General features: G+C 41.4%; 1 protein-coding gene across 3 annotated transcripts; it reads right to left on the bottom strand.

The window, feature by feature from the left end:
• LOC133535159 (uncharacterized) lies at window positions 1–12,935 on the bottom strand. Of its 3 annotated transcripts, none has more exons than XR_009802167.1 (4): window positions 11,936–12,935; window positions 8,376–8,472; window positions 3,968–5,313; window positions 1–3,872 (listed from the first exon to the last, which is right to left on the bottom strand). XR_009802167.1 is itself a non-coding variant. In XM_061874709.1 (4 exons), exons 1-4 carry the CDS (start codon window positions 12,446–12,448, stop codon window positions 4,861–4,863), a joined length of 1,002 nt encoding a protein of 333 aa, XP_061730693.1. In that variant the 5' UTR covers window positions 12,449–12,587; the 3' UTR covers window positions 1–4,860. The 3 variants fall into 3 exon arrangements, 2 of the variants coding, with proteins under 2 accessions (XP_061730693.1, XP_061730692.1); XM_061874709.1 differs by having other exon boundaries at window positions 1–5,313; window positions 11,936–12,162; window positions 12,224–12,587; XM_061874708.1 differs by having other exon boundaries at window positions 1–5,313.
• Window positions 12,936–17,642: the final 4,707 nt, after the last annotated feature.

The raw sequence follows: 17,642 nt of genomic DNA, 5'->3' as shown, positions 1-17,642 counted from the left end.
TTTACTTCAACATTTTTATTGATCTTTTGAGGAACTCTGGAAAAACTTTGATCCTTTTCAGGTTTTGAATGGTTCCAAAGGCCTAAAACAACACGAGCCTAAAGGTAGTCTCTGGGCGTTCAACCATCACAACTGCAATGTTTGCTTGGTCTTAGGAGACCTCTTCCCTGGACCTCATCACTTTATGATCACAGACTTACATTGGTCAGGTCTAGTCTTAGACTTACATTAGTCAGGTCTAGTCTTAGACTTACATTAGTCAGGTCTAGTCTTAGACTTACATTAGTCAGGTCTAGTCCTAGACTTACATTGGTCAGGTCTAGTCTTAGACTTACATTGGTCAGGTCTAGTCTTAGACTTACATTGGTCAGGTCTAGTCTTAGACTTACATTGGTCAGGTCTAGTCTTAGACTTACATTAGTCAGGTCTAGTCTTAGACTTACATTAGTCAGGTCTAGTCTTAGACTTACATTAGTCAGGTCTAGTCCTAGACTTACATTGGTCAGGTCTAGTCTTAGACTTACATTGGTCAGGTCTAGTCTTAGACTTACATTGGTCAGGTCTAGTCTTAGACTTACATTGGTCAGGTCTAGTCTTAGACTTACATTAGTCAGGTCTAGTCTTAGACTTACATTAGTCAGGTCTAGTCTTAGACTTACATTGGTCAGGTCTAGTCCTAGACTTACATTGGTCAGGTCTAGTCTTAGACTTACATTAGTCAGGTCTAGTCTTAGACTTACATTGGTCAGGTCTAGTCTTAGACTTACATTGGTCAGGTCTAGTCTTAGACTTACATTGGTCAGGTCTAGTCTTAGACTTACATTAGTCAGGTCTAGTCTTAGACTTACATTGGTCAGGTCTAGTCCTAGACTTACATTGGTCAGGTCTAGTCTTAGACTTACATTAGTCAGGTCTAGTCTTAGACTTACATTGGTCAGGTCTAGTCTTAGACTTACATTGGTCAGGTCTAGTCTTAGACTTACATTGGTCAGGTCTAGTCTTAGACTTAGATTGGTCACAAAGAGTCTTGGACTTAGATTGGGTCAGGTCTAGTCTTAGACTTAGATTGGGTCAGGTCTAGTCTTAGACTTAGATTTGGTCAGGTCTAATCTTAGACTTAGATTGGTCACAAAGAGTCTTAGACTTACATTGGTCAGGTCTAGTCTTAGACTTACATTGGTCAGGTCTAATCTTACACTTACATTGGTCACAAAGATTTTTAGACTTAGATTTGGTCAAGTCTAATCTTAGACTTAGATTGGGTCAGGTCTAGTCTTAGACTTAGATTTGGTCAGGTCTAATCTTAGACTTACATTGGTCACAAAGAGTCTTGGACTTAGATTTGGTCAGGTCTAGTCTTAGACTTACATTGGTCAGGTCTAGTCTTAGACTTAGATTTGGTCAGGTCTAGTCTTAGACTTAGATTTGGTCAGGTCTAATCTTAGACTTAGATTGGTCACAAAGAGTCTTAGACTTAGATTTGGTCAGGTCTAGTCTTAGACTTAGATTGGGTCAGGTCTAGTCTTAGACTTAGATTTGGTCAGGTCTAATCTTAGACTTACATTGGTCACAAAGAGTCTTAGACTTAGATTTGGTCAGGTCTAGTCTTAGACTTACATTGGTCAGGTCTAGTCTTAGACTTAGATTTGGTCAGGTCTAGTCTTAGACTTAGATTTGGACAGATCTAGTCTTACGGCTTGTGCCGATTAATTTTAATTTTGATGAGGAAACATTTTCGTCATAGTTATCGTCAACGACCTTTTTTTCTGACTAAAACGAGACAATAACTAAATAAAAACTAATTTCCGTGGACTAAGACGATGACGAGTGTATTGACATATTCGTCAACGAATAAAAAGGAGAGAAAAATGTCTGCCAGAGACGACATCCAATCGGAAGTCATTTGGTTAGGAAGAGGCGGGAGCAGTGGGGAAGAGAACCAATCAGAGCGAGGTGTTCAGCAAGTTAGGTGAACGTAGTTTGGTTTGAGACTGACACGGCGGGAATGTGCGGCAGAAGACAACATTGGAAGAGGAGAGAAGACATTTGGGAACATTTTATATTTGACGTCAAAGATAACAAGACGCCGTGTAAGAAATGCAGCGCGAGGATTACGGGGAAAACACAACAAACTTGAAGCGACATTTACAGTCCAATCAGCCCCAAATCCACACACAGGTAAGCATTTAACACAACTCATCTGACGTCATCCTGTTGTTCATTACACGTGAAATACTACATTGGAGACATGACTTTCACCAAAATACGACTTGTATCGGTGATTTTTCCGCTGTGACACTTTTTATCAGAGTTTAAAACCTTTGGCGTTAGACTTATTGGCTATTGCAGCTTCTCAAGTGTTCAGCGTTACAGATGACGTCATCAGCCAGGGTCTCACTGGCCGGAAGTGCTTTCCTTAAAATAAATCTGTGGTCTACTGACAATGTTTGTGTGCACATTTTATGCTACAGATTGTTGTTTTTCTGTTATCTATGGCAGTGGTTCTCAACCTTTTTTCAGTGATGTACCCCCTGTCAACATGTTTTTAATTCAAGTACCCCCTAATCACAGCAAAGCATTTCTGGTTGAAAAAAAGAGATAAAGAAGTAAAATACAGCACTATGTCATCACTTTCTGATTTATTAAATTGTATAACAGTGCAAAATATTACTCATTTGTAGTGGTCTTTCTTCAACTATTTGGAAAAAAAGATATAAAAATAAGTAAAAACTTGTTGAAAAATAAAGAAGTGATCAATTATAAATGCATATTTCTCCACATAGAAGTAATCATCAACTTAAAGTGTCCTCTTTGGGGATTGTAATAGAGATCCATCTGGATTCATCAACTTACTTATAAACATTTCTTTACAAAAAAAGAAATCTTTAACATCAATATTTATGGAACATGTCCACAAAAAATCTAGATGTCAACACTGAATATTGCATTGTTGTATTTCTTTTCACACTTTATGAACTTACATTCATATTTTGTTGAAGTATTATTCAATAAATATATTTATAAAGGACTTTTGCTATTTTTTACAATATTTTTTAAAACTCTCACGTACCCCTTGGCATACCTTCAAGTACCCCCATTTTAGAACCACTGATCTATGGTATAGCTCCATTTATTAATTTGTTTGCTCGTTATTTTGAAGTTGAAAATGTTATAATGAAATAGTTGCAGTTCCTGCCACTGATAGCACGTTTGTCTTTCTTTCCCGTTAATAGGTTTAAATCCTGATGCGATTTGAAGTGAAATCTGACTATTTAACAGTGAGTTGAACCATTTTTTCGTCTTTTTAATAGTTCAGTTACACTGATTAGGAGAGAGCAGGCCTGATGGTGTTATAGCTTATGCACTTTTTCTACATGTTTGTTTATTTTTGCACAAATGGCGCTGTTGATCTTACAGTATTACAGGTACATAAATGTTTGTTGCAAATAAGTTAATCTGTGTCTGTGTATAAATTGCAGTACCTTTACATTCCCTAACACATTCATTACATTCCTTAACACATTCATAGAGGTTTCATTTAGTGTAAGTGAACGTAATGACTTTCAGAAATTGTGGGGAAAGTTTACATATTACCTTTAGTCGACTAAATCTACTGTAGTTTTCGTCGATTATAATCTTATGATATTTTGTCAACTAAAACTAGACTAAAACAATTTAAATAACTAAATTATGACTAAAACTAAATTACCTTTTAGTCAAAAGACTACGACTAAAACTAAATCAAATTTGTTGTCAAAATTAACACTGGTGTCAATACCTCAGTAGGCCTCATCAGCTCATGATCATAGACTTAGATTGGTCAGATCTAGTCTTAGACTTGTCAGGTCTAGTCTTGCGGCTGGTGTCAATACCTCATTAGGCTTCATCAGTTTATTCTCATAGACTTAAATTGATCAGATCAAGTCTTAGACTTAGTCAGATCTCGTCTTGCGGCTGGTGTCAATACCTCAGTAGGCTTCATCAGTTTATTCTCATAGACTTACATTGATCAGATCAAGTCTTAGAATTAGTTTTTGGTCAGATCTAGTCTTGCGGCTGGTGCCAATACCTCAGTAGGCTTCATCAGTTCATGATAATAGACTTAGATTGGTCAGATCTAGTCTTAGACTTAGATTTGGTCAGATCTAGTCTTGTGGCTGGTGCCAATACCTCAGTAGGCTTCATCAGCTCATGATCATAGACTTGGATTGGTCAGATCTAGTCTTAGACTTAGATTTGTCAGGTCTAGTCCAGCGGCTGGTGCCAATACCTCAGTAGGCCTCATCAGTTCATGATAATAGACTTAGATTGGTCAGATCTAGTCTTAGACTTAGATTTGGTCAGATCTAGTCTTGTGGCTGGTGCCAATACCTCAGTAGGCTTCATCAGCTCATGATCATAGACTTGGATTGGTCAGATCTAGTCTTAGACTTAGATTTGTCAGGTCTAGTCCAGCGGCTGGTGCCAATACCTCAGTAGGCTTCATCAGTTCGTGCTCACAGACCAATGAAACCAAACAGTCCAGTTGCGAGCGACTGAATGCCCTGAGGTTCCAATGACCTGGATAATTGAGAACATTCATAGACAGTGCCAGCCTAGCGCATTTTTCTTGGAGAAAGGCACAATGCCGCCCAGAACACTCGCTGGCCCACCACTTCAAGCCTCACATACTTACTGAGCCGGACATGACGTCAGGTGAATACAACCTTTTGCCAGCACACCTTCCATGCGGCTCTTTGGGGAAACTCCACATCTAAAATGTAGAACTTTTGGGTGAACTGGAATGATTCCAATGACCCGGATGATCTCCAGACATGTCCAACATGTCTTTGTTCCTCACCAGTGTGAACTGAGACACGGTCATTCGTGCCGTCGCAGAGGAAAGTTGGATTTCAAGTATTCCGTTAAAGCCAGACGCACAGTCTGACCGTCCGCACAGTCGGCTGCGTGGTACCAAGACATCCCCGGCTGGGGCAGCTCCTGTTCTAAAACTGCCGCTTCGTCTATCCAAGCCGGGTTGATGCTTTCGTTTTCGCAAAAATTGTGCAAGGCGCAACAGGTGGCCACCACGTGGGGCGTGAAGGTATAGTGAAAGTCGCTCCTTTGGAGTAAGACCTTCCAGCGGGACTTGAGTCTGCCGAAGGCGATCTCCACGGTTGTCCTGGCAGAACTTAAGTAAGCGTTAAAGGACTCCTGTTCCGGAGTCATATTTGGGGAACGGACGTAGTCCTTGATGAGCCAGTCCAAAAGAGGGTAGGCAGGATCACCCAGGAGGAAAAGGTTGACTGTAGTTCTGCTGATCTCTCGAGGTTCCTAAAAACAATGATGTGTTATACAGAGTCCAGGGTTTGGGTTTTTTCCTGATCCATCATGTGTAAAAAAAAAAACGGATATGGAAAAATATTAGGGTTGCAACGATGAATGAAACAAGTTTATTTGGGTCATATAATCAACCATTTTGTGTGAGCAGTTTAACAGCCCAGATGAGACATATTTAACAATCATACACATTTACACACAAAAAGAAAAGAAAAAGGAATATGCTGAAGCCAAAGCTGATATTTGCCTATCCTACGCATTGACTGAAAATGAGATTGCCTGGAACATCAACGTTAAAAGAAAATATCAATGGGATGAAAGTAATGCTTACTAAATTACAACATTTTCCACGATTTCACCTTTCAAGGTTTTCTTAAAGCTTACCAGAGAAGTAAATGTCTTCAGCTCATCACTGAGCTTCTTCCTCCATTTAACTCCCAAAACGGAAATACACTAGTAGTTTATATTCCTTCTTACTTTTCATATTTCAAAAATCAATATCCCCGTGAATGATAGTTTTGTCCTCCTAATTGGAAAAAGCTAAGAATACAAGCTGGAAGGCAGTTGTTCTTTACTCCAAACAACATTTCCATTGCTTATAAAAACACAATATCTGAACATTTTAACACATTCAAAGTTACAAATAACAGATTGGTTTGTTCATAGTAGCACACTTTGTGTATTATTCTAATCACCCTTTTTTGAACTGGAATTATTAACTCTGTTTTCTAAACATTTGCCCAAACTTCAACACAATATGTTAAATATGGAAAAATAAAGGAATAACATAACTTATGCAGACATGTCTTATCCAGCATGTGTCTCACTTTATTAAGAAGAGCAATGGATTTGGATATTTTTGGAGAGAATGCCAAGAGTGTGCAAAGCAGTAATCAGAGCAAAGGGTGGCTATTTTGAAGAAAGTAGAATATAAAACATGCTTTCAGTTATGTCACCTTTTTTCGTTAAGTACATAACTCCACGTGTTCATTCATAGTTTTGATGTGACAATCTACAATGTAAATAGTCATGAAAATAAAGATGAATGAGGAGAAGGTGTGTCCAGACTTTTGACCTGTACTGTACTGTACTGTACTGTACTGTACTGTACATTAGTGGTCCCAACCTTTTTGTAGCTGCGGACTGGTCAACCCTTGATAATTTGTCTCGCGGCCATGAAAAAGGGAGGTTTTTTGGGTTGGTGCACTAATTGTAAGTGTATTTTATGTTGATTTAATAAAAAAATAAAAAAATAATTCTGCGGCCCGGTGGTTGGGGACCACTGCTTTGTATGATCCATGCAAGATGTTTCGCAATGAATCTAATATCAACATTTAGACTTAGACTTAGATTTCCTTTTATTGTCGTTCAAATTTGAACTTTGCAGTACAGATGAGAATGAAATTGTGTTGCATTAACTCATTTAGGGGCTTCACGGTGGCAGAGGGGTTAGTGCGTCTGCCTCACAATACGAAGGTCCTGAGTAGTCAGGGTTCAATCCCGGGCTCGGGATCTTTCTGTGTGGAGTTTGCATGTTCTCCCCGTGACTGCGTGGGTTCTACTCCGGCTTCCTCCCACCTCCAAAGACATGCACCTGGGGATAGGCCCCGCCCACCTCCAAAGACATGCACCTGGGGATAGGCCCCTCCCACCTCCAAAGACATGCACCTGGGGATAGGCCCCTCCCACCTCCAAAGACATGCACCTGAGGGTAGGCCCCTCCCACCTCCAAAGACATGCACCTGGGGATAGGCCCCTCCCACCTCCAAAGACATGCACCTGAGGATAGGCCCCTCCCACCTCCAAAGACATGCACCTGGGGATAGGCCCCTCCCACCTCCAAAGACATGCACCTGGGGATAGGCCCCTCCCACCTCCAAAGACATGCACCTGGGGATAGGCCCCTCCCACCTCCAAAGACATGCACCTGGGGATAGGCCCCTCCCACCTCCAAAGACATGCACCTGGGGATAGGCCCCTCCCACCTTCAAAGACATGCACCTGGGGATAGGCCCCTCCCACCTCCAAAGACATGCACCTGGGGATAGGCCCCTCCCACCTCCAAAGACATGCACCTGGGGATAGGCCCCTCCCACCTCCAAAGACATGCACCTGAGGATAGGCCCCTCCCACCTCCAAAGACATGCACCTGGGGATAGGCCCCTCCCACCTCCAAAGACATGCACCTGAGGATAGGCCCCTCCCACCTTCAAAGACATTCACCTGGGGATAGGCCCCTCCCACCTCCAAAGACATGCACCTGGGGATAGGCCCCTCCCACCTCCAAAGACATGCACCTGGGGATAGGCCCCTCCCACCTCCAAAGACATGCACCTGAGGATAGGCCCCTCCCACCTCCAAAGACATGCACCTGGGGATAGGCCCCTCCCACCTCCAAAGACATGCACCTGAGGATAGGCCACTCCCACCTCCAAAGACATGCACCTGAGGATAGGCCCCTCCCACCTCCAAAGACATGCACCTGGGGATAGGCCCCTCCCACCTCCAAAGACATGCACCTGAGGATAGGCCCCTCCCACCTTCAAAGACATGCACCTGGGGATAGGCCCCTCCCACCTCCAAAGACATGCACCTGGGGATAGGCCCCTCCCACCTCCAAAGACATGCACCTGAGGATAGGCCCCTCCCACCTCCAAAGACATGCACCTGGGGATAGGCCCCTCCCACCTCCAAAGACATGCACCTGGGGATAGGCCCCTCCCACCTCCAAAGACATGCACCTGAGGATAGGCCCCTCCCACCTCCAAAGACATGCACCTGGGGATAGGCCCCTCCCACCTCCAAAGACATGCACCTGGGGATAGGCCCCTCCCACTTCCAAAGACATGCACCTGGGGATAGGTTGATTGGCAACACTAAATTGGCCCTAGTGTGTGAATGTTGTCTGTCTATCTGTGTTGGCCCTGTGATGAGGTGGCGACTTGTCCAGGGTGAACCCCGCCTTCCGCCCGATTGTAGCTGAGATAGGCACCAGCGATCCCAAAGGGAATAAGCGGTAGGAAATGGATGGATGGATAACTCATTTGTTGACTGACCTTAGGTAAGTGATGTGCCAGAGCAAATAAGGCTGATTGCTTGAGGACCTTGGCATCATGTGCACCTCCTGGCATCTTGCAGTTGATGTTCCAAAACCTGCAAGGAACCACACACGCAAAATAGTGCTGTTAATTTTGTACAGATATTCGCAATGAAGAAAGTAATAAGACGGCATGAAAGTGTGGTCACGCTGTGAGTGCCAGCTTGGACCAAAGTCCACAAATAGAATGATTTGGAGTGCAGGACTGCTGGTCTGCACCAAACTGAAGCCTGATGAGTAACGCCAGCCAAAAATGTTGAATAACAGCCAAACAGCTGACATGTATCCATGAAAATATGGAAAAGGCAGCAGATGGTGTGTTTGACAGAGAAGTCCATTCCCCAAGGTAAATGTTGTACATAATTAGCACATTACTTCATCAAAGTCAAGAAGTTGCTAGTAGTAAATTGTAGGGTTGCACGGTATACAAGTGCTAGTATAGTACCACGATACTGATGAATCATATTTGGTACTATACCGCCTCTAAAAAGTACCGGTTCCCCCACGACAGGACATTGCTGGTTTTAGGAGCAGAGGAGCATGTTGGGCAGCGCACACACACAGAGTACTTACAAGCAGACACAGTGTGTAGACAGAAAAGGGAGAATGGACACATTTTGCTGTAAAAAGTCAAGATAAAGGTGAAGTTATAACACTGAAACACCCTCAGGAAGAGCTGCTTTAACACATGGCTAGCTAGTTAGCAGCTAGCATCCATCCACAGTGTTTTAGCTACTTCTAAATCACTAATCCTGGCCTCCATGGTGACAAATAAAGTAGGTTTCTTACAAGTACCATTATCACTGCAGGACGAGGAATAGCTAAACATGCTTCACTACACAGCGTAGGAGGATACAATAGCTCACCACCGTCACAATGTAAACAAATGTCATGGGTGGATCTACACCTGACATCCACTGTAATGATACCAAGTACAATAGTCCATCTAGTCGATACTACTATGATTACATCAATACTTTTAGCATCAATAAATCTTTACTAAATATAAATCTAAAATGTGTATTATGTTTATAAACTCAGGAAATACGTCCCTGGACTTTGAATATGACCAATGTATGATCCTGTAACTACTTGGTATCGCATCAATACCTAAATGTGTGGTATCATCCAAGACTAATGTCAAGTATCAAAGAAGAGAAGAATAAGTGATTATTACATTTGAACAGAAGTGTAGATAGAACATGTTAAAAGAGAAAATAAGCAGATATTAACAGTAAATGAACAAGTAGATTAATACTCAATTTTTACAGTTTGTCCCTCATAATGTGTATAAAATAATAGGTGTATAAATGACACAATATGTTACTGCAGACTAATTAGGAGTCTTTGTTTGTTTACTGACTACTAAAAGACAAGTTGTCTATTTTATTGAAGGACTAAATGACAATAATAAACATATGTTTCATCTACACTAACATTTGGTGTTCAAATAAAGTCATTAATTACATTTTTGTGGTCCCCTTTATTTAGAGAAGTATTAAAGTTGGTATCGGTACCAACATATTGGTATCGGGACAACACTAGAACATTATATTGGTTTTCTTTTTAAAAGGCATAAGTGTTAGAGCGGTGGTGTTTTGGTGGGGGGTGGGAGGCGGGTCCCCCACATCTGCAGTCCCCTCCAAGATTTCTCATTGTATCCCATTGGCTTGAGTTTTTCCTTGCCCTGATGTGGGATCTGATTGATTGATTGAGACAATTATTAGTAGATTGCACAGTACAGTACATATTCTGTACAATTGACCACTAAATGTGTTGTAACACCCCAATAAGTTTTTCAACTTGTTTAAGTCGGGGTCCACCTTCATCAATTCATGGTAAAGCCCAGGATGTTGTTGTGGCTTGTGCAGCCCTTTGAGACACTTGAGATTCAGGGCTATATAAATAAACTTTGATTGATTGATAGAGCTACGTCACCGACACAAGTTGAGGTACTACTGTACATGTGTGACTTACTGATATGTGTCGTCCACCACGTAAGTTGAGGTACAAACCCCGTTTCCATATGAGTTGGGAAATTGTGTTAGATGTAAATATAAACAGAATACAATGATTTGCAAATCCTTTTCAAGCCATATTCAGTTGAATATGCTACAAAGACAACATATTTGATGTTCAAACTCATAAACATTTTTTTTTGCAAATGCTCATCAAACACTTATTTGGAACATCCCACAGGTGTGCAGGCTAATTGGGAACAGGTGGGTGCCATGATTGGGTATAAAAACAGCTTTCCAAAAAATGCTCAGCCTTTCACAAGAAAGGATGGGGCGAGGTACACCCCTTTGTCCACAACTGTGTGAGCAAATAGTCAAACAGTTTAAGAACAACCTTTCTCAAAGTGACATTGCAAGAAATTTAGGGATTTCAACATCTACGCTCCATAATATCATCAAAAGGTTCAGAGAATCTGGAGAAATCACTCCACGTAAGCGGCATGGCCGAAATTAACATTGAATGACCGTGACCTTCCATCCCTCAGATGGCACTGTATCAAAAACCGACATCTATCTTTAAAGGATATCACCACATGGGCTCAGGAACACTTCAGAAAACCACTATCACTAAATACAGTTTGTCGCTACATCTATAAGTGCAAGTTAGAGCTCTACTATGCAAAGCGAAAGCCATTTATCAACAACATCCAGAAATGCCGCCGGCTACTCTGGGCCTGAGATCACCTAAGATGGACTGATGCAAAGTGGAAAAGTGTTCTGTGGTCTGACGAGTCCACATTTCAAATTGTTTTTGGAAATATTTGACATTGTGTCATCCGGACCAAAGGGGAAGCAAACCATCCAGACTGTTATCCACGCATATTTGAAAAGCCAGCATGTGTGATGGTATGGGGGTGCATTAGTGCCCAAGGCATGGGTAACTTACACATCTGTGAAGGCACCATTAATGCCGAAAGGTACATACAGCTTTTGGAACAACATATGCTGCCATCTTTGTCATGGACGCCCCTGCTTATTTCAGCAAGACAATGCCAAGCCACATTCAGCACATGTTACAACAGCGTGGCTTTGTAAAAAACTTTCTTGGCCCGCCTGCAGTCCAGACCTGTCTCCCATGGAAAATGTGTGGCGCGTTATGAAGCCTAAAATACGACAGTGGAGACCCCGGACTGTTGAACGACTGAAGCTCTACATAAAACAAGAATGGGAAAGAATTCCACTTTCAAAGCTTCAACAATTAGTTTCCTCAGTTCCCAAACGTTTATTGAATGTTGTTAAAATAAAAGGTGATGTAACACAGTGGTGAACATGCCCTTTCCCAACTACTTTGGCACGTGTTGCAGCCATGTAATTCTAAGTTTATTATGTGCAAAAAAAAAAAAAAGTTTATGAGTTTGAACATGAAATATGTTGTCTTTGTAGCATATTCAACTGAATATGGCTTGAAAAGGATTTGCAAATCATTGTATTCTGTTTATATTTACATCTAACACAATTTCCCCACCGATGGAACAGGGTTAGTATTACTTGTGTGACTTACCCATACGTGTCGTCCACCACGGCTTGAAGCACACAGGAAGGCCATCCTTCGCGGTTGGTAAACTCCTTGAAGCTGTCGCCGGGAGGTAAGACCGGGACGTGCGTGCCGCCGATGCAGCCCAGGATCTGAGGAATGTTGGACTTCCGCTGGAATCCATGCGCGATACGTCGGGCCTCCGCCGCCGTGGGCACGGAGATGAGTGCGTGGATGGCGGAGGAGGTCATGCCCTTGCAGAAGGAGTAGACAAAGTTGATGACGGTGCACTTGTGGACGCCGACCACTTTGTACCTGGCGCAGCCGGCCAGCTTGTAGAGGACGATAGCGACGCGCATCGGCAGTGGTATCGGCGCGCGGACGGTCCTGGCCTCGGACCTGAGAAGTCCGTCCATTAAGCCGCACAGCTTGTGGAAGGAGGCCCGCGACATGCGGAAAGTGTCCCTCCATTCGGCGTCGGAGAAGTCCTTCAGCACCACCCTCTCCCACCACTCCTTGCTCCGGACGCGCATCCAGCATCGCCGCGAAGACTTGGCCAGGACGCCGGCTAAAGTGTGCTTGGAGGCGGAAGTCATGTTCATGGCGGACTGCACGATCATTGTCTGCTGCTGCCTGCTGTGGTCGCCATGGTGACGCGGCTGTGGAGCAGCACCAAGGCGCACAAGACACACCACAAGTACTGCGCGGCGGCCTCCATTCTTACATCCGGTGCTACCTTGACACCTGACGTCACAGGCCGGCAGGAAAAGAAAAGCGCTCCAATGGACAAAAGGAGCACGGCGCCATCTGGCGTTTGGGAGGCACATAGCCGATGGACAAAAAGTGCAGGGGTGTCCAAACTTTTTCCACTGAGGGCCGCACACTGAAAAATCAAAGCAAGCGGGGGCGATTTTCTTATTAGTGATCCCCAAAGCCCAAAAAAAGTCTGCGGGCTATAGAGCGTTTTCATTTCGGGCTCCAGTACTCTGGAATGCCCTCCCGGTAACAGTTTGAGATGCCACCTCAGTAGAAGCATTTAAGTCTCACCTTAAAGCTCATTTGTATACTCTAGCCTTTAAATAGACTCCCTTTTTAGACCAGTTGATCTGCCGTTTCTTTTCTTTTCCTCCTATGTCCCACTCTCCCTTGTGGAGGGGGTCCGGTCCGATCCGGTGGCCATGTACTGCTTGCCTGTGTATCGGCTGGGGACATCTCTGCGCTGCTGATCCGCCTCCGCTTGGGATGGTTTCCTGCTGGCTCCGTTGTGAACGGGACTCTTGCGACTGTGTTGGATCCATTATGGATTGAACTTTCACAGTATCATGTTAGACCCGCTCGACATCCATTGCTTTCCTCCTCTCCAAGGTTCTCATAGTCATCATTGTCACCGACGTCCCACTGGGTGTGAGTTTTCCTTGCCCTTTTGTCGTAGTGGTTTGTGCAGCCCTTTGAGACACTAGTGATTTAGGGCTACATAAGTAAACATTGATTGATTGATATGGGCCTCCACCCAGGCTTGATCCCGGGGACCCTAAAAGTTTTTTTTTTTTTTCAAAAAAATATAAAAAAATGTGTCATTATTCAGTATTATTATTATTCAAGGTTTAAATCTCTTGATCAACATTAGGTCTATCTGTCAATATAACATTATTAAAGATTTAAGTTGTATGCTCTTTTTGTCAAAGAAAACCCAGTTTTTCTACGGAAAAAAACAATGTATGTAATATTTTCACCCAATAAAAATTTTAAGTGGAACATTTGAGATTATATAATAATTGGAGCCTTAAAAAGGTCAATAACTCATAAGGGTGGCAGAGAAGAGGACTGTTGACAAACTAGTGAGCATCCTGGATGATGCCAGTCACCCTCTGCATAGTGTTATCAGTAGCCAGAGGAGCCTGTTCAGTTCTAGACTGCTTCATCCCAAGTGCAGTACTAATACTCAAAAACTCCTTTGTCCCACACGCCATTAGACTGTACAACTCCTCTCTGGGGCGGGGGGTACTAGGATGACAGGGGATGCAAAACAATAACAGTGCAATACTTTTTCATAACATGGTCACTACTGCCTACTTTGTCTTGTTATATTCTTATTTTACTGTTATATTTTTATTCCCATTGTTGCTTTTTAGTTTTTATTCTTATTGTAATATTTCTCTATTTTGTTTCCATTTAAACCCCCATTGTTTACTTTTTACTTTTATTTAAATTGATCTCAACTCTGTACACTGCTGCTGGAATTTTAATTTTCCTGAAGGAACTCTCCTGAAGGAATCAATAAAGCACTATCTATCTATCTATCTAACAACATTGATTTTAATTCATTATTATTATTATTATTTTTTAAGCAATGACACTTAAAAACAAATTACACAACAATTATTGGGGATCCAAAAGGGTCCTACTCATTAAAGTGTTAAAAAATAACTGTTTACTTTTAACACAATAACCTCCAAAACAACTTCAGATTATATGTTTTTTGTTTGTTTGTTTTAGGCCCTTTTTAAAACAAATAATAAAAAAAACTGCTTACTTTTTTACATAGCAAACACAAAATATGCAACATTTTCCCCGAAAAATATCTCAAAGTGGAATATTTAAAGTGACGTTATTGGAGCCTTGAATAAGTCAATAATTCATAATGTCATTGATTTTGATTCATTATTATTTTTTAAAGAAAGAAACAGCCTGCATGGCAACTTTGTGTTATTAAAACATTGCAACATTTTCTTGTTACATTTCATCTATTGGCACTTTTTATCTTTTAGTTTTTTTAATAGTATTTTTACAATTTGCCATGGGGCCGTTAAAAAATGGCCCCCGGGCCCCACTTTGGACACCCCTGTCTTATATCCACAAGATGCCTTCTTGCCAATTTTCACATTTATAGTATTATTTAGTTTCTGCCATATTACTTGGTTTATAATGCTTGTGCTGCTTTCATATGCACATTCAACTTTCTACTTGGAGGTAAATATATACAGTTTCAAAGTGTGTGTTTAAATAAAAAAGTTGTATTTGTTTTTGTTTTTATTGTCCCGTCGAGCTTGTCAGGCAAATCATATATTTGATGTCGATGCCCATATCGGCCAATAACATTAATTTACAAAAGAGAAGTGTAGAATAGAATAGAATAGTACTTTATTGATTCCTGGGGGAAATTCCGCACCACAGAATAGACAATAATAATATTAAATAATATAATACATATCATATATTATATGAATATATTCTACATATATTCTACATTTAAGTGCAGTCAAGAAGGAACATGTGCATTATACAGTCTGATGGCTGTCGGTATGAAGGACCTCCTGTGTGGTTCCGTGTTACATTTTGGGAGGATACTTCTCTTGTTGCCTTATTTGAATTCGACTTTATTAAATGTATTTATATTATCATTTGGTGCAGCCGGGCCGTAGCAGGAGGGGATAGAAAGAGGAAAAAAAAGGAAGACAGAAGGGGAAATTGTCGGGATAAGAGGGGGATTATTAGAAAGAGAGACAAAAACAACAACAACAACAATAGAACAACAGCAGCACATACGATATGTACAAATGATGGTAAAAGTGATAGCAAAGAAGCAGTTAGCGAAATAAATGATACAGAAATGACAATGAGCATTTTTACACTACAACTGGAGCAATACAAATACCAATAGAAATGGTGCTATTGATAGTGAACACTACCAGTCATTTTCCTCTATTATCAACAATACAGTTGTTCAAAGGCAACAATAGATATACGTAATGATAACTAGAGACAATAAAGGAATACCGAAAGATGGAGTGGAATAGGGAGAGACAACCTATATTAACCTTGTAGATTGTTATAGTAACAATAGGTTAAGCTTTGTCAGTGAGCCATGTGTTACCCAGTTTACCCTAGGGCAACAACGTTAATGTATGTTTAATGATTATGTGCATGAGTGTATGTATGTATGTGTACAGTATGTGTATATGTATGTACAGTGAATGTATATGTACAGTATATGTATATGTACAGTATGTGTATATGTATGTTTGTACAGTGAATGTGCGTTAAAGGATTTCAGCATAAGTAGTTTTTGCAAATTTTGAGCACATTTAAAATGACGGCGATGACAATAACCGTGATAAGAAATGTTCACATAGATGCGCTTAGGAGCCCCTGCCTTGGTGCCCTGATATATGAGCCCGTCTTTAAGGCAACACTTGCCTTGACCTTAAAAAGTTAAAATTTGAGGCCTGCAAATTATTATTTTTTTCACAAAATATTCAAATTAAATTTTATTCATCTTCAAAGACACATTTATTTTATTTTGACCATTTTGATCAAAAGATGTCAAAGGTTGAAGTCAGTAAAATAACAAATGTGATGCAGATGTACATATATGCATCATTTGATCGAAAGGCCTTCAAAGGTTTAAAAAAAACATACAAAAACAACATTACATGTTGGTTATTTTAGTTTAAGACCAAAGTTGATTGTTTTATGCCCTTTAAATGATGACATTATTATTTATCCAGTTTGGATTCATGCCGGGAGGAACTTAAAGTAAAGCCGCTGCTCCTCCACATGGAGAGGAGCCAGATGAGGTGGTTCAGGCATCTGGTCAGGATGCCACCCGAACGCCTCCCTAGGGAGGTGTTTAGGGCACGTCCGACCAGTAGGAGGCCACGGGGAAGACTATGTCTCCCGGCTGGCCTGGGAACGATGAAGTGGCTGGGGAGAGGGAAGTCTGGGCTTCCCTGCTTAGGATGTTGCCCCCGCGACCCGACCTCGGATAAGCGGAAGAAGATGGATGGATGGATGGATGGATTTATGCTATTGAATAAATGCATGTGAAATAATTGGATATTCCATTCATTTTCTACCGCTTATTCCCTTCGGGATCGCGGGGGGCGCTGGAGCCTATCCCAGCTACAATCGGGTGGAAGGCGCCACCTCATCGCAGGGCCAACACAGATATAGAAATCAAAAAATATTAACAAGAGAAAATCTTGTATGAAGATGAAACAACAAAATGATTGGCAAAAACAGCAGAAATGAATAGAAAGGACAAAAAAAGTAAACGTTCGTCCACTGAGAGATAACATAAGAGCAGGTCTAACAAAAGTGACACACCAGTGAACCTGTGGCATGTTCTACTTCTTCTTTTTGTCTCCCTCTTGTGGACAGATTCAACTTTTGTCCATCTCCTTATTGCAGCAATACACACTATATTTTCCCCAATGTAATTCACATTACTGACAGCCGCAAAGAGATAAACTTGATATGGCCATTTTAATACTTAATGGTTGAAAGTACATTCCTTTTCTCCTGAACTTATTTGGCATTTAATGTACAACCATAATTGCAAGGATATGAGCGATGAGAAATCATACTTCATACAACAGACACTATTTAAAAACAGAGATGTTGTCCAGTAATTGATAATCAGAATTACAGTAGCAGCAATTATAAAATAATATTTTTGTCAGTTGGTAGCACCTTGAAGGCACCTTTTTAAGACGGGGGTGTCCAAATAGTTTCCACTGAGGGCCGCACACTGAAACATGAAAGCATGCGGGGGCCATTACAAGTGTTTTCATTTTCAAAAGCAACACAACATGCATTGGAACCTTGAGGGCTGTCCTCAATTCTGGTGAATGTTAAGGCGCTCAATCATTAATGTGTTAAAAACAAGCCTCATTATAACATTTGTTTTACTTCCAACACTTAAATATGTATACATCAACTTCAGGACTATCTG

Source organism: Nerophis ophidion, linkage group LG16 (genome assembly GCF_033978795.1).
Source record: "Nerophis ophidion isolate RoL-2023_Sa linkage group LG16, RoL_Noph_v1.0, whole genome shotgun sequence".
Classification (NCBI taxonomy): domain Eukaryota; kingdom Metazoa; phylum Chordata; class Actinopteri; order Syngnathiformes; family Syngnathidae; genus Nerophis; species Nerophis ophidion.
The sequence above is the reverse complement of the archived record's forward strand: the minus strand, read 5'-3'. Positions and strand labels throughout refer to the sequence as shown.